Source organism: Silurus meridionalis, chromosome 1 (assembly GCF_014805685.1).
Source record: "Silurus meridionalis isolate SWU-2019-XX chromosome 1, ASM1480568v1, whole genome shotgun sequence".
NCBI lineage: Eukaryota > Metazoa > Chordata > Actinopteri > Siluriformes > Siluridae > Silurus > Silurus meridionalis.
In genome coordinates this window covers 21,985,532-22,010,907 of record NC_060884.1, presented here as the reverse complement: position 1 = coordinate 22,010,907, position 25,376 = coordinate 21,985,532, and the positions used below count along the sequence as shown (strand labels likewise).

The following is a 25,376-nucleotide window of genomic DNA, read 5'->3' as shown; positions in this document are numbered from 1 at the left end:
GTGAGAAATGAGTAATAGATTTGGGAAACCTAAATCTTGGGTAGTAGTTTTTAGTTTAGGCCAATAAAGTTCATTAAACTGTACTGAATTAAACTGGAATAAATTAAAATGCTTTAAACTGAATTGTGAGATAAAAAAAAAAAGCTCTGGCATGAGTCAAGTTCTAGAATTAACAATAACATTTAAGAGAAATGCAAAAAAATCTATAAATAAATAACAGGGACAAGGTGTGTGTGTGTGTGTGTGTGTGTGTGTGTGTGTGTGTGTGTGTGTGTGTGTGTGTGTAAAAGAGAGGGAGTGCAGAAAGAAAAAGACTAAAGTGGAAGTAAAGTGTGGAGAAGTGCAGAAGGTGAAAAAGAGTCCAGACACTAAAACTCTGGAAAGACATAAAAGTCTTTCTAAGCCCTTAAATTGTATTTACTACCACTGGGGGAGTCTGGGAAAAGTAGTCTCAGGGCTGAAGCTCTGCAGGTCCTTCTAAGACATTTGTACAGCAGTTGTTATGTATGACAATAAAAGAATACCTGGATTACATGGACGCAATGCCTTTTTATGGCAAAAGCTGTACATCAGCTATATAGTGAAGCTATGACAGCTATATAGTGAAATGCAAAAGAGACCAGACTGAAAACTCTGAAACATGATCCATAATACTGGAATATACTAACAAAGATAGAATATCTTAAAATATACTGTATATACTACACATTTTTGTTAGACATGCCGCAATACTGCTTACAAAAATAACAGCCTTAAAATTTCATCATCACATCTATCAAGAACACAATACATTAATAGTCTATTTTATAATACATAATGCTCTGTACTAGAGGTTTTTAATCCTTGGGAAATTCCACCTAATCCACATTGTTCATGCGGTCTGGACAGCTCACATGACAAATCTATGTTTATTTGCTGGCATGTATTCCATTCGAGGGTTCAAACTTTAAAACAAATGTAATGAACAACCACCTAACAAGTATCAAACAGAATACAGGTTTTTTTGTGTCTAATCCTGGATTCCAGCTAGAAATCATCTGGAGAAATTTAGCTGTGCAATTGCTTCTATTTAGGCACTGCAAAGCAGCTGGCCTGCAGGTAAGAAACCAAAAATGTCAGAAAATTGAAGCAACTAATTGGCTGAACTAAATGAAAACAACAACTGATTGTTTATACGACTGCTATTAAATCCACAGGAGCAAAATAATGACTTCTGTGAGTCAGTGGTTTGATGAAGAATAAGACATCTTTCTGGCAAATGCAATGCAACTGCACGTTTAAAAAAAATAATAATAATGTTTGTGTTATGGCATACATTGGAAAATTCACAAATTCTCATTTAACTGGTTCTTGTTTTGGCACCAGAACCAACCCAGTCCTGTTTGTTGGAAAAGCTGTACCTGAGAACTGAATTAGGACTGAATTATGAGGAATTTTCCATAAATCCATAACATATGAACAAATGTACACAGTGCTCAATTTTTAAACACTGATTTCCACGTGAAAACATCCTACCAAAATGGTTGGGTGGCGTACAGATGGTCCGTCTGAGAGCAGTACGTCTCCTGAGTCCAGGTCTTCATCATCCGTTGGCCAGCCGCTGCCGTCCCTGCTTTCTGAATGTCTGATCACAATCTGTTGATCGCAAGATCTGTAAGTCACTGCAGTTCCACAACCTTGACGCAATTCAGCTCAGTTAATTTGAGACATAAGTATAATAGTATAATGCCTATATTATGTGCATGCATGTGTGTTTGTTTGTGTGTGTCTGTGTAGGGGCCTGCTAAGAACTCAGAAAACACATGAGCTGGAATTGAGCCGTGGGAACGCTTAAGAGTTTCAACATTGCCAGTCCCTAAGTGGATATCCCGAGCATACTTTTCACATCTTAACTCATAATAAAGGGAATCATCTTGACCGTTACTAGCTCAGCGATGATGAATGTTTGAGAATGTTGCCTAATCAAGATGAAATCCTGAGCTTGGCCATTGGCTGAGACCTTGTTGATGGTTCTCAGCTTGGACTTGGCCACATATTTGCTCTGAACACATTGGACAAAATTACTAAATCGCCATCAAGGACCTTCGTTCACACAAAGCTGGAATAGTTGGGAGTTTGCCCGGATCTAATGGAGCAGGACTAAAATGCACTGTATCAAATTTCCTCAAAGAATTATCACAGGACATCAGTAAGGATGTGACTCATTTAAGCTGAGTAAAAACAAGCAAATCGCATCAAATAAAGAGTCAGAGCAAACGCACACCCTCAACTGACCGTGAACATCTTTCCTTTTTATTAAAAATGAGTCCTATCAGTATCTTATTTTTTAAATGATCTGCACTCTGTGTGTCCATTTAATCGTAGGACTGAACAGTATTTTAACAGGGTATTAAACATCAGGGTATTCAATGAATTCATTTTATTAAAATGTTAACAAACATCAAGGACCACAGTAGTGTACACCATCTAGTGTAATTAGTAATTTGTATAGTTTCTTCTACTATTTATTGCTGAGCATATGGTGTTTTCTATATACGAGTTTGTTTAAAAAATGTATAATAAAATGAATACAACTTTTGACATATGGCGCCCAAGTATTAACAGCAACATAAGTATTAATCGTCTGTTTACATTTATTCTTTTCATTTTTTTGTATTTGATTTTTGCCTGTAAGTTTAGTGTTCGTTCTAAAAAAAAAAAAAAAAAAAAAAAAAAAAAAACATTTTCATACTTTAAACTAATTCCAGAACCATATCTGAAAGGCTGATTTACACATGCATTTTTTTATGCCTTGTGACTATGCCATGCCTCTCTCTGCCTTGTTCTTATCATACTTACTGAATTGATGTAGAGGTCCATTGGGCTGGGGTGGTGCAAGGGGTATTTAGTAGTTTGACAGCCAGTCAGTGGAGTCTCCAGGATGTAGTGGGTGGAGTTGGATATTGCTTTGCATTGTGGGTCCTGCAGGGTTATGTTGGCTTTATTTATACCTGTTGCCTGCAAGGAAATGCCAACAAATAAGATTTAGAACTAATTACAAATGGATAAGTAAAGCATTGTCCTGTGTACATGGATCTGACTTCTAAACCAAAACGTCAAATATTTTTCTACATTCCTCACATCGCTTACATGTAGAAGAGATAAGTAGGGCTTTCATTTCAACTCAGACAAGAGCTTAGGGTTCAATCCAAAGGTCCAACACACAAAACCACTTATAAATAATGAATACTGTCCCTCTTTGGCACATTTCTGTAAGGGTGAAAGTTGACAGCAGATCCGTTGAAATGCAGAGGATGTGTGGTGTACTACAATTTTGCTGACTTTTACAAGGACTGACTTCATGGAGAAAAACACACACATATTCCAGGAATATTTACACAGCTTTCTATGTATATAAAAAAAATATATATATAAAAATATGGCGTCTTCCAACACATCGATGAGTTGTAAAAGTGTTATCGGCAACAGATGTACCTCGCTTTTAGTTTCCGCAATGACTTTCCACATGATGTCCCACAGCAATGCTTATTACACATTCCTGGATCAGTTAAATATCCTAGTATGAGGTACAGATGTGAAAAGATTTGCTGGGAGCCTTACAACTTATTGAAAAAACACGTCATTCCTCCTGAAAAGTGGTCAAATTGAAAGCAATTGACTCATGTATGCCTGCATCCCTTAATAAAGTGTGAAAATAGATTATCAAATTATTGCTTATTCAATAAAGATAAAAAAAAAAAAATGTCATCATTCTCTTAATTAGTTATTCAGCCTATGAAAACAGAGAAAAGTAATGTTTGGTATCATTATGTGCACCACACTGAACATTGACCAGAGAAAGCAATGCAGAAAATTGTCTGAGGAGATCAGTTACTTATAGACAAGAATGTTGATGGTAATGACTAAAAGATCATCTCCAATGACTACAGTTGCAAATATTATTAGGAAGGGTAAAGTCCTTGGGACTGAACCAAACCTCACTGGACACAACTGCAAGAGGAAAACTGTTTGAACAGAAGGATAAAGAAAATGGTCGATAAAAGTTAAGAAATGTTTTAAAAGTGATACAAACTGAACTCCAAGGTAACGGGACATCAGTGGTAAATCTCAATCATCCCTATTTGAGAGTCAGTCAGCTAAATTGAAGAGGAGCCATGAAAACTTTATTGCTGATCAAAACATAAATGCCAGAGTGGAATATGCAAATGAATTGTTAAATATGGAGAAGGCTTGGTTATGTTTTTCACCTGCTGTGCTGCATCTGGCACAGGAAACTATGCCTATGAAAGTAAGCTGTAAAATCTCAAAACTATGAAAACATTCGGTAGTACAACAGTTTGCCCAGCATCAGAAGATTTAGTCTCAGCTCATAAGTCCTTTAGGATAATGACACAAAACCTTTAACTAGCATGGCTAAGAACAAAATCTGTACCCTGGTGTGTGTCCCATCAAACATCTAAAGAAAGCCTTCACACCTGAGTAGTATCTGTAAATGCAGAAGTTTCACTGGGAGCTACAGAAATCACGTGTTTGCAGTGATTTTGCAGTTGATGGCATTTTCATTTGTTATACTGTAGAAAATATTCTGTCATCAGATCGGAAGCAAAGCCTGATTTTTATTAAATATAAGATAAACAATAATGTATGTCAACCTTTTGTCAGTTAAATTTTATTTCAGAAATAATTGAGGGGTCTTGTTTTTCATGAAAGGCTACCAAAAATTGTCTACATCTGTATATGGGAAATCTGAAATAATGATTACATTAGATTTGTGCTATACTGTCATGATGTATATTAAAGTATTGTGTGTCTTTTTGAAAAGGGACAAAAAGGAGAAGGTGCTTTTTTTTTTTTTTTGCAATTGGACTTCAAGGTGGCTGTATATTAAAATCTTGGAATTTGTTATGCTTCTTAATTTTTGCATATTTCATTATTTGGGGTGTTTTTCACTAAAAACTAAACTTATATATGCTCACCTGCAGGCTCTCCTTGTCAATGCTCACGACCATCTTACTCTCCTCACACTGCACACTGAGAATCCCACTCAGAGCTTCATGCTGCTCCTCAGGACCCCGATTTGGCCATGCCTGCTCCTCCAGAGTAGGGGTGAAAGGAAAGGATGGATTCTGGTCCATCCCCGGGGGAAACAGGAAGGGGAGGTCGGGACGAGTGTGTTCACGAGGATCTGTGTTTCTCAGGATTGAAAGCTCTGGGGGAAACATGCTCTCTAACGGATCCACCACTTCTGCAAGGGACAGGAGTAAGTCAAAGGTAAGTCAGAGAGTTGTGAACAGTAAGGAAGTTAAATGAGCTACTCTGCAGATAAAATGGGTTAATATGAACAGTAACCAGATATGATATTTGATGTTATATTCTTTGAAAGCTTATAATCAGTACTTACTTTATTACGTATTTTTTAAATAAGTTATGCCAGGATGTATGTACTTTTCTAAATGCGATATAAATTCGAAGGTCAGAGTTTGAACTACAATGCTGAGAAACACAAAACTGACCACAACCTTACTCCTATGCAGCCATTAGTTAATAGAAGATAGTAAAAAAAAATTTATATGAATATACAATCAAATTTAACTCATGTTAAATCAATTTTTTTATTAATTTCAAAAATTCTGTTCATTTCCTATGTAAGATTTCTGTACAGAAAACTCACAAAATACTGATTGAATCCCTGTACCTTTTTCTCTAACACGCAGGTGGAAGATGTTGGCCACAGCAGTGCTGGTATAGGAAGTGACAGGGCCATAGTTGTTCTCCTCAGCCCACTGGATCAGAGCCTGAGCTCCTGCAGGCAGCTTCTGCTTCACAGCTTTAGACACCTGCATCAGTCGCTCCGTGCTAGCATTCAGGCTAACACTGTCTGATGTCTGTGGAGGAGGAAAGGAAAAGCTATGAACTGAGGCTAACCTTCACTATGATATGCTACGTATCCCCTGACTAGCCACTAAAAGTCTTGAATGCTATAAAATATCTGACTGACTTACTTTCTAAAGCTACGTAAAAAATAAAAAAGCAACACACATTCCCTGGCTCAAGGTTTTTAGCTTTCTCAGGGTCAGAGAGAAGGCAAAGCAGGGATTACACCCTGATGGGTCTCATACATTAATAAAGGTTACAATCTGATTTGTATCTATTTAATTACTGACTAGGCTGGAAGTGATTCAAACTCTCTTTAATTAGCTAACGGGTTCAATATCTTTGATAACAAAGGCATTCCACATTTGTTCCCGCTTGTCCTTTGTTGGTAATCGGATGAAAGAAGTGGGGTATAATCCCCATTTCCCACGCTTATTTTCTCACACCCAGCACCACGTTAGCCAGGCTTTGACTTTATGAGGCTATCATATCACATGCATAGATGGCATTCCAGGAGTCCAGGAACACAATGTCCAATTCACACAGGCTTACACATACAGTCAGGGATAGCTTTAACTTGCTACTGTACAGATCCGTGTTGACATCTCCTAGCCCTGTGCTAAACTAATCCTACCACTTGTAATATCAGGTTCAGCCTAGTGATGGTGCAGGACATACACTCAAGCTGCCACTAGCACCACAGCACATATTTTCCAATATTTCTGAATCTGCAAATGTACAGACGTTATGCACAGATGTTGTCATGAGTGTCTGCCAGCATTCAGGCATTGTGAAAGTGTGTGAGCTAGGAGGCAGTGGAGTATGTTACAAATCAGAAAATACAGAGAACTACAAAGTAAGGCTGAGTTGTAAAGAGACTGGAAGAGGAAAAAAGTTTTAGAAAAGATCAATATAAATTCAGTGGTTTTCACTGTACTAGTTTTTACTGTAGCAAGAGTATCCTGACAACTAGACTGGTTGGCCAAACATCCATTTTTCATCTATTTTTGTGTGTTATAATCTTGTCCAAGTCTTTTTTTTTCCTAAATCACTTCCAAAGATTGTGAATGTCAATATAAAAGTAAAAAAAAAGAAGAAAAAGAAGAACAAACACTATTACACATAATGATTCATTTCATTTACTTCTCCGAAACTCCTTTTCTTTCTAAACTGCAACACACATTTTCTACTGTTTTACTAACATCCCTGACTGACACAAACTTTCCCACACAGCTGTATTCTCAACTGTATTTATTGTAAATGACTTACACTAGAATTGTAATGTATTATTAAGGAAAAATGCATCATGATCAGTTATAAACCCTTCAGTAATATTTAAAATTAGCATTATCGCAGTAGCAGCAACTGAACCAAACAGAAATTTGTATCGAAAATAAATCCCATCATATTCCTTATATCTAATCTTCACATTTGTATCTTTCCTGACTCATTTTGTTCTGTTCAGAATGTCCCATAATGTGTTAATCCCTTAGAAACCTTCAAACAAAAGATCATAATTCTAAGCAACCGCAAGGCCAGGTGAGCACAATAAAATTGCAATGCAGATTCGAGCCATATAAAAAAAAGAGAAATCGGAAAAACGGTTTGACAGCACCTGGCCCTAGGCCTGTCACAAGCCGTCTTTTCATCAGTTTGTCCGCCAGTGTATCCTTCACAAAGACAACTGGCAGTGCTATCAGATGTCAAAACAGCCTTACAGATTTGATGCCTATAATTATTGTCTTGATCCAAATATATCATGAAACACCATCAAGCCATATTGGCTCTCAGAAGAAAACTAGGAAATCTAGTCAGGACGTCTGCTACTCAGATGGTGAGTTAAAGCTCTCACACATCGGATTACCATTAGTGTTGAAGCAAAGTGGATAATAATTCTATGGTAAACATATTTTGTGAAAACAACATGGGTAAAATCGACAGCACATGTCCCCCCTCAATGCAAATGCAGTCAATTAGCTAGCACATGTTTAAAGTTTGCACTGGAATCAAGAAGAGCGCATACGCCATGCAAAACCGTTTCCATAAGCCCACGTCTAAATCTATACATCCCTGCTTCAAAGCCACTGTTAAGCTATGCAATATCAGTTTTCATATTAATTATATTGGTAGCATATTTTCAAACAACAGATCTTCCTCAATTCATTCATCTCCAGTAACTGCTCTATCTTGGCCTATCTCAGAAACACATTGTGGGGATGTATTCTAAATGAAACACCAATCAACTGACAATCCACCCATACTCATAATCATTCACACCTAGTGGCAAGTCAGTGGCATCTTTTGGTAGGTGGAAGAAAACCTGAGAACCCAAAGCAAACTCATACAGACACAAGAACAAACAAAATGCATTGTGTTTATAAGCTATCACACTCTCACAGACAGAAATAGATTTTGTTAATATTTTATTATTAATAAATCTTCTTCTTTTGGCTTCTCCCATTAGGGTTCGCCACAGCAGATCATCTGTCTCCATACCCTCCTGTCCTCTACATCTGCCTCTTTCAACCCACCTACCTGCATGTCTTCCCTCACCACAACCATAAACCTTTTCCTTGGCCTTCCTCTTTTACTCCTTCCTGGTGGCTCCATCCTCAGCATTCTCCTACCGATATAACCCATGTCCCTCCTCTGCACATGTCCAAACCATTTCAATCTCACCTCCCTCACCTCGAATAAACTCATTTCTAATCCTGTCCATCCTCGTCACTCCCAACGAAAACCTCAACATCTTCAGCTCCGCTACCTCCAGCTCCACCTCCTGTCTTTTACTCAATGCCACGGTCTCTAAACCATACAACATCGCAGGTTTCACCACAGTCCTATAAACTTTCCCTTTCACTCTTGCAGATACTCTTCTATCACTAATCACTCCTGTCACTCTTCTCCACCCACTCCATCCTGCCTGCACTCATTTCTTCACTTCTCTAACACACTCTCCATTACTTTGCACTGTTGACCCCAGTTACCTGAACTCCTCCACCTTCTCCACCCCTTTTCCTGCAACCGCACCACTCCACTCCCTCTCATTCACACACATGTACTCTGTCTAACTCCTACTGACTTTCATTCCCCTTCTCTCCAGCATGTACCTCCACCTCTCCAGGCTCTTCTCAACCTGCTCCCTACTCTCACCACAAATCACAATATCATTATTATTATTCATAAATAATTAAATAAAATAATATATTATTATAAGTTCAAGGGATCAAACCAGTGAGCCTGGGACTATTAGACAGCAAGACAAACTTCTGCAATGCCATGCTGTTCTATTCAGCTTCACTGTAGGACTATAATAAAGATTTTGGATACTCTTTTGGAGACTGTTCTAGAAAGCAGAATCATACCATTGTACACCAATCTAAACATGTTTCCCTATTCAAAATAACCACCGGTATACCACTTCTGAGTTTAGATACATGGTTCTGATTTTTGTTTGTTTTATGTTTGTTTAATATTAAGAAATCGGGCTGTCCTACAGTACATGTGTGACAATGCTAAAGTCTTCATACTTTGGTTGATAAAATACATTTGGAGGAAGGATTTGAGATCCAGTCGTGCATAAACATGCATACATACCACTATGTGCAGTTTGCCGATGACACTGTAGGCCTTAATCACCCAGTTGACAGACTTTTCACATCTGAGGAGCAACACAATGTCACGGTGCAGGGGCATGTCTGGTTCCACTGGCCTTAAATCCACCGTCACATCCACCTGCAAGGCACTGCTCAGAGAGACGGAACAAGAGCGAGAGAAAGAAAGATTGAGAAAATAGAAAAATGTCTGCACTATCTGTGTCTGGCCAACTGATTAAAATGCTGGCCATTTTCCCAGGCAAAAAGCAGGACATATGCGCAACACACCACTTGACGCAACACTATTAGTCAACCTTGGCAACCTCTTCCAAATGCCTTCTGGGATCTTTTGAGTCATTGTTGTGTAATCAGAGCACTTGGAGGAGAGAATCTTCTAGTAAAGTAACTAAAGCCTCATAAAAGGTATCAACAGTGATTCAGTTTAGGCTTTCAGATAGCAGAAGAGGACTGAACTATTCACACCAGGTTCAAATGAGTTTGGAAATAAAATAAAATCTATTTTCTTGTATGCAATACATTTGATCTATTGCAAGTTACAAGTTTTGTTTAAGAAACCAATAGTGGATCTCTGGCAGTTTTAGTGTTTGTAATTTACAATCTTCTACAAACTTCCAGCTACTAATGCACTTATACAGGAAGGGAAGTTTATAACATTTCCCTGTGTTGACACTTTATCTCACACATTCTCACCTGCTGGAGTTTGGGGCCTGCAACTCGATGATGTGTACCTCTTGATCAACACTGGGACCAGAGAGGACACATCCTTTGGATGCCTGAGGCTGGACATAACTCCCCAGGTAGTTCAGAGACAGAAATTTGTTGTCAATTTTGCAGGTGTCAGAAAACACAGCATCTGAAAGGTTTGTACACAAATAAGGGGGGAAAAAAAATGTAATAGTACACCAACACTACGCAATGATTAAAGTGTCATATGATACGAAAATACACATATAAGTTGATTTAGTTTAGGGTTTAAAAAGCATAAAACAAATTGTTAAACAAATAAATCAATAAAGGACAAGAAATACTGTGTATACATAGAGAGACACCAGACGTTTACAAGTATTATGTGGTTCTACCTTTTCACTATTAAGGGCTGACTAGGCACTGAATATTGAAGCTACTGAAGTGAATTTAAAATATGACATTTTGTGTAAGCTTTTCCCTACTCCACCCAAATGTTTATAATTACTAAAGGAATGTTTTGTGTGCAACGTCTGGGCTGATCAATTTGATACCTTTGGGCTAAATGGAAAATTGGATCATTTTCATTCTTTGGCTAATCTGCTCTTTTAATTCTCCTTTCATTAGTCGCATGTGGAACTGGTTGCTGGCTATTTATCACATTTAACTGTGAATTTTCCTCAGGTAAGGATAGTTACAAACTCTGATTAATAAAAATAAAAAATGATTAACCAAGTAACATGAAAGGGTAAGAAAGTGGTGAAAATATAAGTATGATGGAAAAAGTAAATATGACAGTAACTTTATTACATGTGAGAGAGAGAGAGAGAGAGAGAGAGAGAGAATAAACAGTTTGATTACTCTAATCCCTGAGACACTGTAAAAGACACTAAGAGACAATAAAAGACTCTAAGAGACACTGAGGGACAAATTCCATCCTTATTTGGACAGAGAGCTTTTGGTCAGTGCACAAAGATAGCATATATTAACTGAAAGGTTGGCACATCTCTCTCTCCTCTGGCTCTTCCTGCCTCTTTGAGGTGCCTGCTCTGTGTAAAAAAAACAGATCGGAAACATGTTCCGCTCTCACGCTGAGCTACAAAGGGACCAGTAGGACTTTCGAGACAGACCTGTCCTGTAGCGATAAACACAGAGTCTAGAATCGCAGCCAAACCCTTTAATAATTTGACACAAGTGGTTCATCGGACTAAATAAATCCACTTAAATGCATCAAAAGTCACATGGACACCTTTCTGCTCACCCAAGTTACTTAATCTACATCTGAGAGTTAGCTAGAATTTGTCTTCTTAGCTAAATTTACAGCACATCTATAACTTTACTGTAAGTAGCTCAAATCTAACACTATAAATAATATGCATACACAGTAGCTGTAAATACCGTTCTGTTTTTGGAGCTCATGAGAGATTATAGATAACACTGGGGTCAGTTATCATATCCTTGGTCTGTTATCAGCTATTTTTTTCACCACACTGTCATAGCACAAGTGAAATAATTAACACAAACTACACAGCTCATGCTGACCATGTCATGATTGCTCACACTTTTTCTTTTCATCTGTTAACTGAAAAAAGTACTTACTTTAGATGAGAATTGAGAATGTTCTTTACTTTATATAAAAATTGCATGATTTATGCTACATTTGAGTTACTACTTGTTGCATCCTGAGAGAAAAGAGAGTAAGCTAGAGGGTGAGAATTAGCAAACTACCAAATTAAATAAAAATTGGGTTTATTTTTTAAAAGACTACTGGTGTGTGTACAGTATGTTTAGCATTTAGATGCCATTTTACAAGAAAACATAGCCAAAGAGTGATTATGTCATAGGCGTGTGGCATGAGAAATAGTGATGTTGTGTGCTCTTGCATGTCCTTTTTCTGTGGTGATCACAACTTTCCATTGCCACATGTCCTTTATACAGCTTAGTTTAATTCATCTAAACAGTTTCGTTTGAGAAACAGCCAATTTTCCTTCGATGGCTAATGTCATCAGGCAAGCAGCTAACTTTGGCTGTGAGCTTAATTCTGCTCTACTTCATTAGCCATGAATTGCAGTTACCTGGTAGTAATACAATTTGGACAGTGAGGTTTCCTTTTTCCTGTGTCTTATCCTTTATATTCTCTCATTCTCTCATTCTCTCATTCTCTCATTCTCTCTCTCACTCTCACTCTCACTCTCACTCTCACTCTCACTCTCACTCTCACTCTCTCACTCTCTCACTCTCTCACTCTCTCTCTCACTCTCTCTCCCCCTCACTCGCTCGATTGCCTTTTCATTGCTCCCCTATCTAACTGCAGTAAAATACATTTTCAAACTTAAATGCCAGCATAACTGCAAATTAAGAGAAGGAGAAATGAAAGGGAATCAAAAAGACCGTGTAGGCTCGCCGGTGTTGATCAGAGAGACATGCCTGAGGCTCACTGGGAGCTGCTTTATTACTTTCGGGCCCAGTTATTACACACATCATCAATGGCTGCCTTTGAGAGAAAATTAGCAAGCGTGCTGCTTTAATTCAGGTTTAGTGGGGCATGTCGTGTGCCGGGAAAATATGCACTTTAATGACTAGACATATTAAGGTCTTTAGACAGCCACGAGAATGTTCACACACACACACACACACACACACACACACACACACACACACACACACCTTCTCCCACTTTGATAAAGATGTCATGGGTCATCTTGAGCTCGGTAAAGGAGGTAATGGCACGGTACTGGCTTTTAGCCCAGGACATCAGATGCTCGTTTCCATGTGGTAACATGGCTCTCTGCACCTCACAAGAAAGGGACAGATTTCCATTCTCAAATTGCACAACAGAGCCATCTGACACCTTAGAGAGAAACAAAAAGAAAAACACAGATTAGGTAAATAAAAAAACAAATAAAACAAAAAAAAATCCAGATTCATATGTAAGCATTTCACAATTCACACAATTGAAACAGGTGGTGGGTGAATTTGTCTTGCTTTATTTCTTTGACAATTTAATCATTTTAATTATTTAAAAAGTGTGATCTCTAAAAAAATAATTTGACCTTAATACATAAATCATAAATAATATAATCTCAAATAAATCACTGATCTAATTTTCTATATCAGTGAAAAATCCTCATGAAATGTAAATGTTGTTCATAGTGCCTGATTATTATTTCCTTTCCTATAAAAAAGTGCATTTTTTCTTCAATCTTTAAAAAGGACATGAAATAAGCCTAATACTCATTTGATAGCATTTAAATGGAATTTATAGTAAACGGCATAAAGACTGAACATTCTGACTGATTTCAATCTGACACAAGGATTTCTTACAATGCTACAAACCTGTTTTGTTTCCGTTTCAAATAAATGCATGAACAGCAAGTCATTTTTCAATATTAGATTAGATTTTTGACAGAGCACTATGTGAGAGAGACAGAGGGCAGATCCTGGCAGTGAAGGAGTCCTGATTTACAATGCAGACGGGGTGCCGCTTTATTGGACTTGTGGAGCAGGTTTTCAAGACATCTAGGCACAAAGATTTCTTTGTTGATAAAGATATGTCCATAAAACAGATGCTGTGTCGATGTGCACATCCAGGTTTTTTTTACGGCAAAAGAAATTTTAGCCTGTAAAATTTAGAGGCTCTGAGCAATAAAGGCAAAAGAAAAATTTGTTTTTGGAAAGTGACTTTCCAAAAAACTAAATGTTCCACTGCCAGCAGGCATCATTCACGCTGACTTCTGATGGGTATTTGAAAAACCTCTCCAAAAGTGTACTCCATATTTTCACACATTTGTTCAATAAGGCATCCACTTTCGAGTTTATATAACACATCTGGCCATCAAACAAACTGATAGGCACATGGTCAAAATGGTTTCCAATACACTCACCTGATTTTATATCTAAAATATTTGTGAGCTCAGATGCATATCACCAGTAGTGAACAGTAACAAAGTAAATGGAATTTGTTACTGTACTCATGTACCTTTTTAGTGTATCTGGGTTAACATTAAACCAATGAAACTGCCGAACGGGTTCAGGTGAACCAATGAAACTCTTTATATTAAATCAGATGCGCTCCCACTGAATCGGGCCGCACCACATCATAAATATGGATGATGTCTCCTGATGTTTGACCTGCCGCTTACTCGGACTGTCTACAGGAAATGCGAATCATTCGTCACGCTGAAAACAACCGGGCATGAAAAAATGCACTTCACCTGTGTTCTGAGCTGCACGGCATCGGGAGAAAAGCTTCACCGATGGTGATTTTTAAAAGCACGACGATGCCAAAAGAAAAACGAGAGAGAAATAGTTGTGAAAGGAAGGAGGAAGACAGTGAACAATGACTTTTTTCGTTAAAGCCTGTGTAAAGTTCATTAGTTTCAATGTAGACACCTGCGGCTTATAGACAGGTGCGGCGTATATATGTTTAAAATTAAAATCTTTGTCAAATTCAGTGGGTGCGGCTTATATTTGGTTGCGCTTAAAATTACGGTACGTTTGTACTTTAACTCAAGTGAAAATTGAAATGGGGCACTTTTAACTTTTATTTGAGTAATATTTTACCCACTGTATCTCTACTTTAACTTAAGTACATGGTTTGTGTGCTTCATCCACAGCTGCATATAACTGATTAGGAAGAATGCACACAGCATAAACACAAAGAGTTAAACTGAGTTAAAAAAAAAAAAAAAGATAAATATTAGGAGGAATATTATATATGTATAATATTATAATATAAGGTAGGTATTATTCTAATATAAGGTAGTATGGAGATGGATAATCCGCTGTGGCGACCCCTAATGGGAGCAGCCGAAAGAAGAAGATTATTATGGAATTTTTAATTTTGATTGTATTAGACTGTACCTCTACCTTTTTTACTCAGTCTGCACTTCCTTCACATTGACAGCTTTCTTTAGATTTGTGTTTCTTACCTTTAGTAATTTTGCTCTGTCCGATCATGATATTGTAATAATAACAGTAGTATTAGTAGCTGTCACTACCTGCTATGTGCAATTGTTCATGTGTAAAAGAGCTGTGCCAATCAGGCCAGGGAAAGAGCTTGTGTAGCATCAGGGCTGCCCCATCTGTCCCACACATGTGTAAATGTATTTGCAGTCCTATTGACATCATGCTTTCACATTAATGATGATCAACAAGATCATAAATATCAAGCAAATGTGACACAAATCCTGCCAATGAACTTTAATCTCAACCGAGAGACACGTTCTGGCAAAATCCTGAACAAATGACTGATCTATTTATCATAAAATCTTATTATTTATCTTTATTCTATTTATCTTGTATTCCTATTGTCCATTATAATTTTAGGGGTAATTTGCCCTTTCCTTACATGTTTGATTATTTTTGTGTTATCTTACTAATTCTGTATCTTTTTCATTCTGCTTCAGGTATTTTACTTGTGTTTTGTTCTAATGTCTTGTCTTATTGCTTTGTATTAAGTGCTGCTTCATTGTATACACTGTGTAATACAAATACATTTGCTTTGCCTTATAGTTTTCTAATATTTAAAACCCTTTTACCACACAGAAGGAATTTTTAAATGAAACTGCAGAAATGTCCGGTTTCTCTGGAAACTACATCTGTAATGTCTTAAGCAGTTAAAATGTACTGTGCTCTTCTTTATATTTATATATACTGTATGTTTGAGGAAAATCACTCTATAAATAACAAAAATAATAATTATACTATGGTTACACTGGAGAGAAAAACATAGAAAGGTAGAATTAGCTGTTTGTGTGTATGCGCGTTTCCCTCAGACTTCAGACTGGGCCCAATACATATGCTCCATTTCATAGACATAAACATTCACATGTGCTGAAAAACCCACTGTAGGAGACCACACGGCCATACAGACAGCTTGGACAGACCAGAGTTATTCCATCTCCGTGCTTGGTTTTCCCACTCCTCTCTGCCTGCGGCGTTTTAGCGACTGCCTCAATGCTGGCAAGCTCAATTAATCCCTTATAGAAGACGATGACCCAGCTAGCAAAGCCTTCTTACTGAGAGTCTGCTCTGGCCTGAGCTGAAGGCCTGTGTCACAGCAAAGAGCTAAAAGTGAGCAAGAGCAGCAGAGAGAGAGAGAGAGAGAGAGAGAGAGAGAGAGAGAGAGAGAGAGAGAGAGAGAGTAAGAGAGAGAGAGAGAGAGAGAGAGAGAGAGAGAGAGAGAGAGAGAGAGAGAAAGTGGAACATCTGCCTGACCTCTGGAAGACTCCCTGCTATCCTCGCCAGGGACGATAAATTTTGAAAAAGAAGAATTAAAGTAAAGGAAGAGAAAAGCATGGAGGATGTCGAAGAATTCAGGTCTACGTCTAATGTTATTTTTAGCGGTCTACTACAGCTGGTGAGGGCCGTGAGAGGAGTGTGAAGCCCATACATTTACTATGCAGAGGGAAAAAATTGGGAGGGAAGAAAAATAGAATAGAAAAAGGCCTTCAAAAAAAATCAACTGGCAGGTCTTGCTGAGCACAGCAGAGTTTATCGATTTAATTGCAGGAATAAGGCCTGTAATTAGTCTCAAGGCATTAGGCACAACTGCCTGAGACCCTAAATCGGCTCCAGGTTTCGAGGTGCATTTTAAACCTCAGGAATTCTTAATAGCAATATGAAAGCACTGAAGACCACTCTGAAGCTTTGGATGAATATGTTAGCTCCCCAGAACCCCTCCTCACCCTCAAACCCAACCCGAATTCTATGCCAGTTTACAGATGGGCAACCAGGAAAGCGAAATTCCACCTCCCGGTCCTGTGAGTAATGTCTAGTAACGCAGATTTTATGAGCCTGAATAGGGCCTAAAAAATAGACTCAGTTCCTACTGACTTTAATGACAAAACAATGAAGTCATGCGGCAGAGCTAATTAAACGTAGAATGTGTTTCATCGGAATTTTACAGTCAAACTGATGAGGAAACCACACTGATTGCCAAGCACGCTGGGGCAGTAAACAATGCTTAAATGTTGATTCAAGCGTCAAGAAGTGACACCCAGTCTACATGCTACAAAATATACCTAGCATCGACATCTTTATGAGTGCATGACAAAAAAACTAAATATTACAACATTATGAGAAACACTGTAAGATGAATAAAAGACTAGGTAACTTATGAACATATGTGGGTCACCAGAAATCATGCATGATTTTACTGATAAGTGTCACAGGGACAGGCAATTATGCTTAACACATATTGTATATATGATCTCAAGTTTTCTCTATGCATCCATGAACAATAAAAAAAATATATGTGTCAAATAAACTGCGACTGCGATTCAAATTAAAGTGAAATTCTGTTCTGAAACATCTCAAAATCTGCACAAATATCAGTCAGGTCCCTCACATCAGTCGTAGCAAAACACCTGCAAATGTAGCACATCTGTGAGTGATGTGGTGTAACTCATTTGACTGAGGTTAGCTATGTGATTAAAGCTGCACCTCCTCTTTATTGTGCACAATTAGTGGTGTGGGTTATAACTCCAGTCTTTCTCCAGAGGAGGCCACTACCTGAGGCTTAAAAAACCTACTATTTTTTTTATTCCTGCTTTAAATCCCCATATAACCTTCACCTTAAGGTTGCAACTGAGTTCTACAAATTTTTAACCTTTTTACAAACTTGCCTGTGACCGATCCAATTTAAACTAAATCTCAAGCACAAATATTAAAATGCCGTGTGACTAAAAATGAACACCTGTCTCTAGGCTTGAGACACTGAGACACTTGAGGAAGGCAGGAATTTTCAAACCAGAGCAGGAAACTTTTAACACTTTTGGTTTTGGAGCATACTTGTGAATTCTGACAGTTAGCATTGAAGGAAAGAGTCTAGCGTCGTCTGCAAGCTTACGCTGTTGCAGAAATCAGGCTGTTTATCAATTACAATAAAAAGTTCCAGGCAACAGCTTAGTGCTGGGCTAGCTCTGCTTCCTGAGCTAATGTCCATTGTCGCTCTCTAGGGGCTCTGACTCACAGCTCACGTCTGCAGAGGTGAGTGGAGAGGAAACTTCGCATCATTCTGCTAGCTGGCCCCATACAAGAAGATAGCTTCAGCCTGATCCAGACAGGAATTATCAAACCAAACAAAAAGTCAATGCGCAATCACGTCTTGCAGGGTAGGCAAGGAGGGGTGTTTTGATCTGTTTGTGCTGATTGAGCGAGTACAGCTGACATCTGGCAGTTCCACAGTAAGCTCCAAGTATGAAATATGACCCTATGAAATATTACACCATGCCGTCAGAAAGGTACGCTGCAGCTGTTCATTTTGCAGGGGTTCAACATAGGACTGAGGGTCACAGAGTGCCACAGTTCCTCATAATGTTCCCGCAAACAGTCAGAAAAATTGCAAAAATATCATCACACTTTAACTGAATTTATCAGATCAGGATCTTTCCCAAGAGCTCCTTTACAACCAGGCCCAAATCCAATGAAATCCCAGAGTTTACACTGGGTATTAGGGCTTCTTCTTGCTCAGCTAAAAAGTAACCTGTTCAGTACGCATATGCATTGGTTAATTAAAACAGTAAGAGACATGCCACTCATAATTAAAACGTTATTGTTTGTAATTCACAAAACCACCAATTAATCTTGAAGAGAAATTTGCAGATATCTTCAAGACAGAAAAAAAATGTTTTTTCCTCGCAACAGCTCTTCCAGTTCAATGTCATTAGCTGAGTATAGCGTCTTACGGAAGAAAAATAAACACAAAAACCTGGAACTTGGAAACCTACATTCTTCACTCATTTTAAAAGCACATTTCACAGGGTTCTCCTGGACTTTGCCTATCAGCATCTATATAATACTGCCATATGTGCAGGATAAGTGCCGATGCCAGGCCAAATGGATTGTATCAATTATCGCCAAGCAGTAATCTCACAAAAGCACAAACATCTTGCTAAGATAATGTGCTTTAAACCAGATGTAAAGATTTTGGGATGTGACAAATGTCCCCCCACTAACTGGAGGACAGATGCAGTGAATATATTTGTGTGTGATTTGCGCTGTGCAGTTTCATAAAAAAAAAAAAAAAAAAAAGTAATTAAGTCACTAGCATAGACTCAAGTTTGTGTTTCTCTGAACTGGAAAATCCTTGCAGAGTGGTAAACAAGCACAAGCGCCACAAAGGGACAGAAATCTATTGCAAAACCGATCTTGGCACAACAATGTTTTAAATTAACAATGTCCTCTGAGCAATAAAAAAAAAACATCAAGCAAACAGTTACTTGGCAAACGCAGAAAGAGAAACACATCAATCAGCCAAATGTTGCTCCAGGAAATGACGCCAAAGACGTACTTTCTATCAAGCATTTTAAATAGCAATGCCATAAAATGTAACATAACACATAACAAACCAAGCTAGGTCTATATTCAGTAACCACCAGCTCTCCCGCTGCACATCTCATTTAACCTGGATAATATTCCTTTAAGTCTAATTTCAATGTCTACGTCTCTATTTCGACAGAGAGGATAGTCTGTAGAGCATGTTTTACAGCGTGGTCTGCATTTTTTAGCTTTTCTTCTAGAATTGAGAAGCTCAGCTGTGGCAGCCAACACCAACATTGTGCTCACCAGGCCTGTATGGGCTCCAGGCCGCCTGTCTGTGACTTTGGGCCTCTGTGGGTTAGAACTTCTAAATGAGGGCTGGTAGAGATTAGCCAGATGCTAAAACAAACAAACAAAAAAAACAAAACAATCCTGCTAAAGAACAACAGGAGGCCTCTAGGGTCATCAAGCATGGTGTATATAGTGTTAATCCTTTACTACCAGCCTATTTTAATAAGCAACCACATTAGTTACAAATGCAAAAGTTTTTCTCGTCTTCCTTGACCAATTTCAGAAAGCAATCAAGCTTTGGCTTCATAATGCTTTGGCTAAAACTTTATTTGTTTGGTGAACAGATGTATCAAAGTTCTGACTCTCCTGAGCTGAACTGGAGACACTTGGAGTATTATGTGCATATTGTGTTCACAGGAGAGAATGCGGATAATTTCTAGATAAAGACTTCTAGGTATCGTGAAAAGGAATCCCCAGATGAGAAAAACCTTACGAGAAAAAATATTGACCAACAAATTGATGGACCAAAAATCATCTTGTTCAGCTTGTTGTCGGTCACTAGCAAGATAACATGATCGACTTAAGCGCTACTGAGCGGACAGCTAACACACGCTCCTTCCCTCCAACTGTCAAAACAATTCTGACTGCCAAAACACACAGATCAGGTACACTCAATGCGCGCGTGTAACCGCATTCATCCAGGAATACGATATTGAGCCAGGGCATTGTGCATGTGAATGTATCCGTGTAATTACCGAGAAGCCCTCGAGCTGGAAAAGGAAACATCTCCTAGTGCCGCTCTGCCTCAGGAAATGGGATATAACAAAAATACAATTGGAATACGCCCTTCATAGCTGCAGTTAAAGAAATACTTTTAATATTAAGTAAATCTTAATTTTGATTTGTATAGTGCTTTTGAATAACCACAGATTTAAATCCCTATTGACTAAGCTAGATGTATCAGGACAAACTTTTAAGACATCGTGAAGAAGAAACCATTAAAAGAACCTGAACCAAGTAGGAAGCCGCTGTATTTTTGGTGACAAAGCATAAAGTAATTATAAATCATTATAGTATACAGTTTTAGAATAGTAAAGTTAAACAGTAATAAGTGTGTTAAAAGGAGGTCTAGCAAAATGATACTGTGAAAGTTAGAAGTGGTGTGAGATGACTACAGTATAGTCTTTATGTCTGCAGCAGCAGTTCTTCCACTCACATCTGATACAGTTTTAAGTACAGTATCCATATTATTATTATTCAGTAAAAAAAAAAAAAAAAAAAGTCAGTGATTTTGAGACATGCTAATTTTTACTTGAGACCACCCTGCAGTTAGAGATGGTTCCACACAAACCGTCTAAAAATCCATGAAATTACTGAGCAACTCAAGAAAGATTTTCAGGATGGATTTGGACTGTAATTAATAAACAGTCTACTACAATGACTTAGGACCACAGTTTGCATGAACAGTTCTGCATTTAAGGACCTATCACTGAACAGAAAACCTCAACAATGATGGAAATGTAATGAAGGGACATTCTGTGCCAAACGGATGAGAATGTTTTTTCTTCGCCACACTCATCACTGGCTTGCTTATTAGGGATAAAATTATAAGGAACAAACTGATAGGCACTAAACTCATACATTCTTTTATACAACTTTATAACTCTTTAATCTTTGTAAAGCTGCTTTGAGACAATGTCTATTGTTAAAAGCACTTAACAAAGAAACACGTTGAATTAAAACAAATCCACATGCAACCCTCTACAGCAGCAGAAATACACCCCACAGTTTATTTTAACATGTATATACTCAGTCAGCAGGTCAATGTTGCTGTGGGTCTTTTCTATAGGTCCAACTCCTTTATCCAGATGGTGGAAACCTGCGTCCTCCATTAATATTTCGCAATCCCTCTCAGATTTCAAGAAAAAAAGATTATTTTACTGTATATATATGATGTTTGACCTCTTTTCACCTCCTCTCAGTGGTCATTAGTAAAGCTGTTCGCAGTATTATTGCATATGCTAAAGTTTGGATGCGTGCATTGTGTGTCTTCCAGTTTTCCAAACAAGTTGAACTGCATCCATAAAAGAGGCGGCTAAGCAGAGCACATTGCCACATATGGAAATAATACAAAGCTCTCAATGCTACGTTCTTGTGCAATGCTATGGTGTAACGCTAAGGTGCATCAGAAAACAATTATTGCACACAACCTGCCAGCTACATGAAAGCTTTTGCCAGCATCCGTCAGAAATGAAAAGGACATAAAGCCAGGTTCATAGAACTGAGTCTCCTGGGCAGCAAAACAGCAAAAGGTCTAATTTCAAGGTTTCATTTCAAACCTTCTATGTGGTGAAAGCTGCATTTCTGACTATGTATGGTGGGCCATCAAAAGATATTAAGAAACGAAATTGGTTTGGATCGTTGCATGATGTCATTCATTTAAATATAATTACTGAGTTGCTGATAAAACCCAGGTCCGCTGATCTCTCAGGCAGAGCTTCTCTTATCCAAAATGATCCAAATGTGGTTTCTTTCGATGCAGACACGAGTGGCATGTGACCTTTATAGGTAGGTTGTGAAAGTGTTTAGGCTGCCTGTAATGGAAATCTTAGTTCCACGCCAAGGTAGCAAAAACACAATGCAGGCTGCAATTAGGGGTGTTTCTTCTTAAATGTTCCTTAAAAGTAGCACCACTGCGATTCTTTCCAGCTGTGAGGTGAACTGGCAAAAAACTAAGCTGTGCAACAGAGTGGACTGTAGTGCAACCCTGGCTAACAGCTTAACCTCGGCACCAAACTAACTTCCACAACACTGTCTGGCCATAAACCATCTGTCACCGAGTGTGGTAAGTGTCTGCAGGCTGTGGCAAGTTAATACCAATCTGTGTGCAGCAGCCAGACTCAATCAGGCAAACAACAGAGACCTGTCTGAGATGAATGGTTATCTTGGCACACCGTTATGTGTACATGCGCGTGTATCTGTGTATCAGTCTATGTGTTTTTCCTCTAGAGACATGCACCTGAATGCAGCTTTGAGAAGAAAGTGGAAAGATGGCTGGCAGGTGTTTGGGAATGTGTTTTTTTTTCGAGAGGGAAGACAGGTTCAAAGAGCCAAGTGTTTGAATCGTTCCATGTTGTCCTGGAATGAGCCGTTGGTGAATATATCATGCAGAGGAAAAGATGGATATAGCGAACAAGCCAGGGAGATGACGGCCTGAGAAATGATGGAAGGCAAATTTCAACTCACGTGGAAGGTCCTTTTAATTCCAGGAGCCAGGTTATCTGCATGAATCTTCCACTGGAACGGCTTGGGCGAGTTGAGCACAAAGACCAGCGGCTTTTGGTGCATGGAGAGAGACTGGATAGGCCGCAGGTGTAACGCCACCTAGAGGGAAAGGAGATGCAAATTAAATCAACAGGCAGGAGAAAAAAAATTGAAGATGTATAACAGAGAAATGTGCCACGGTAATAAGCGGCTTCACAAAACACAGGAGAGACACACAGTGTCTTGCATCTAATGCACTGTTTAAGGTGGATTATTTTTACCCAGTTATTTACTTTAGGTATTTAATTCATAAACATATTAGTTTACTGATTACTGAACTAGTACATCACATTTAGCATCATGTAGCACTAACAATAACACAGCCATTTCTATTTCCAGGTTTACTGTAAGGGAGCTCTTTTCATACTGAATCAAAATCATATCTGTCTTTGGTAATAACGTAAACAAGACCCCCCCAGATCAAACCAGCGTAAATGAGGCTTCCCTCTCATTTCTATTTGGCTCCATATGTTTTGACAAGCAGGCTTGCTGTGTTGGCTGTTCCCATGTAATTACCACAGACCTCTTGTTGCTTGTTGCTCTTTATCACAGATTTTTGTTGCTGTTTATGCAAACTCTTTCCTGATAATGTCACAGTGACTGCCAGAGAGCAATGTTGTTTGTAAGCCCGAAATAAAGTGTGGTCTGCACTGGCGTTTGAACTTTCACACACTGGCTCTTTTGTTTGAAATTGAGAAAGAAACCCCTCCCGGTACATACGACATATTTTCTGCTGAGCTTGCTGCTTGAAACGATTAGATCCGAGCAGGCTCAAACATAAGCAAGGGATCCAGGAACCAAATTTAAGGCTGTTGATTTGAAGAGCTGAAACCCAACACACTGTGATTTACGTCTTCCCCATCATCACCCACCACAAACCACCCACCCTGTGTTCCTAATAAGCAACAATAACAGTGCTAAGATTAGCATCAGCTTGCGTGTTGATATCAGAAATCTTAGCACCAGAGAAACAAACAGCTTAACTAGGAACAAAAATATTCATGCCGTTTAATTTTATTTCTCCCACCAATGTTGTTTAACTAGGTGGAGAAACATAATCTTTAATCGAACATGCAGTTTTAAACGGGAACTGACAACACGCCAAGAACCTGACCTATGTTGCCTGACAAATATTAGAAATAATGTTCAAACCCCTGAAATATCGCTTCTGGTCTTAAGCTCCACTGTGACTCCTCATTGGCTAGAGCCATGAATAGAGATGGTATCATAAACACATGCACGCACACACAGTGTGGAAATGTTTTAATTTGACTAACATTCACCAATAAGGGCTGCATATTACAAACAAAAACCATGCAAAAAGACAGCGCATGAAACTCCATTTGCCCGATGGATTTTCAAGTCATGCTTTGTTTTCAGTTTTGTAACGTCACAGTTCACATACAAAGAAATGTGCGTGTGCCGTCTTGCACGCTTCATCCTGTAGATCTCTACAGAGAATCCACTAACTCTTCTCAAGCACTTGATCATATCAATGATCTCATTTCCCTTTATTCACATGCATTTGTTTGGCCGAAGTGACTCACAAAAGAGGCAGAATACAATCCAAGCACAACAGTGAGATAAGTGCTGCTAAACTAACACTGCATCAGCAACAAAAAAAAACAAATAAAAAGCACTTGTAAGGGGAGCAGGGCGAGTCCGAACTGCAACACAAGGGTTTGAAGAAGGCAGTCATAAACACGCTAGTCACATTTATTGCAAATTGCTTCTATGAAGATATTGAGATGTATCAAATGTTTTCATAGGTGTGTGGATTTAGTCTGAAGAAGAAAAAAAAAAAAAAACATCTGATGAAAGAACTTTCACACCTCAAAACCCTAACCATTAACTGCTCAGCTGTTTTGTAATCAGGTGAATTTTGAATTGTGTAAATGTAAAGTTGAGTTTACTAGCCATTGTTGTAACCAAACATAATTAAGACCATATCTGTATACTTGCATCTCTACAAAATAAAAACAGATGACTAATTCTTAATCAAGTATGTGTGTGTTTGTGTGTGTGGAGAAAGTTGGAGAAAGTGACTGTGTTAAGCAATATGGTAATGTAAATACCACAATAATCGTGACACGGAGAGAGAGAGGCCTTCGAAGAGGAACAAATGGAACAAATTACTGAGCGCTTATCTCAGAGAGAGCTTGGCAGATGCTGACACACACACACACACACACACACATACACACACACACACACACACACACACACACACACACACACACAAGCAGGCCCCCATAAGCATTTCGCTCCTTTCTCTTTTCACTTGGTGACATTTTCCTCTCGTCTTCGCTTGTCGCAAGTGGA

General features: G+C 38.5%; 1 protein-coding gene across 5 annotated transcripts in view; it reads right to left on the bottom strand.

The window, feature by feature from the left end:
- tgfbr3 (transforming growth factor, beta receptor III) overlaps positions 1-25,376 on the bottom strand; it is a 90,115-nt gene that overhangs the window by 15,617 nt on the left and 49,122 nt on the right. For all 5 annotated transcript variants that reach the window (XM_046854918.1, XM_046854915.1, XM_046854921.1 and 2 more), the window contains 8 exons: positions 22,977-23,114; positions 12,843-13,026; positions 10,182-10,344; positions 9,472-9,619; positions 5,696-5,885; positions 4,977-5,245; positions 2,839-2,997; positions 1,516-1,635 (listed from right to left, as the gene is read on the bottom strand). In XM_046854918.1, the coding sequence (XP_046710874.1) occupies positions 1,516-1,635; positions 2,839-2,997; positions 4,977-5,245; positions 5,696-5,885; positions 9,472-9,619; positions 10,182-10,344; positions 12,843-13,026; positions 22,977-23,114 (1,371 nt within the window). The remainder of the gene's footprint in view (positions 1-1,515; positions 1,636-2,838; positions 2,998-4,976; positions 5,246-5,695; positions 5,886-9,471; positions 9,620-10,181; positions 10,345-12,842; positions 13,027-22,976; positions 23,115-25,376) is intronic.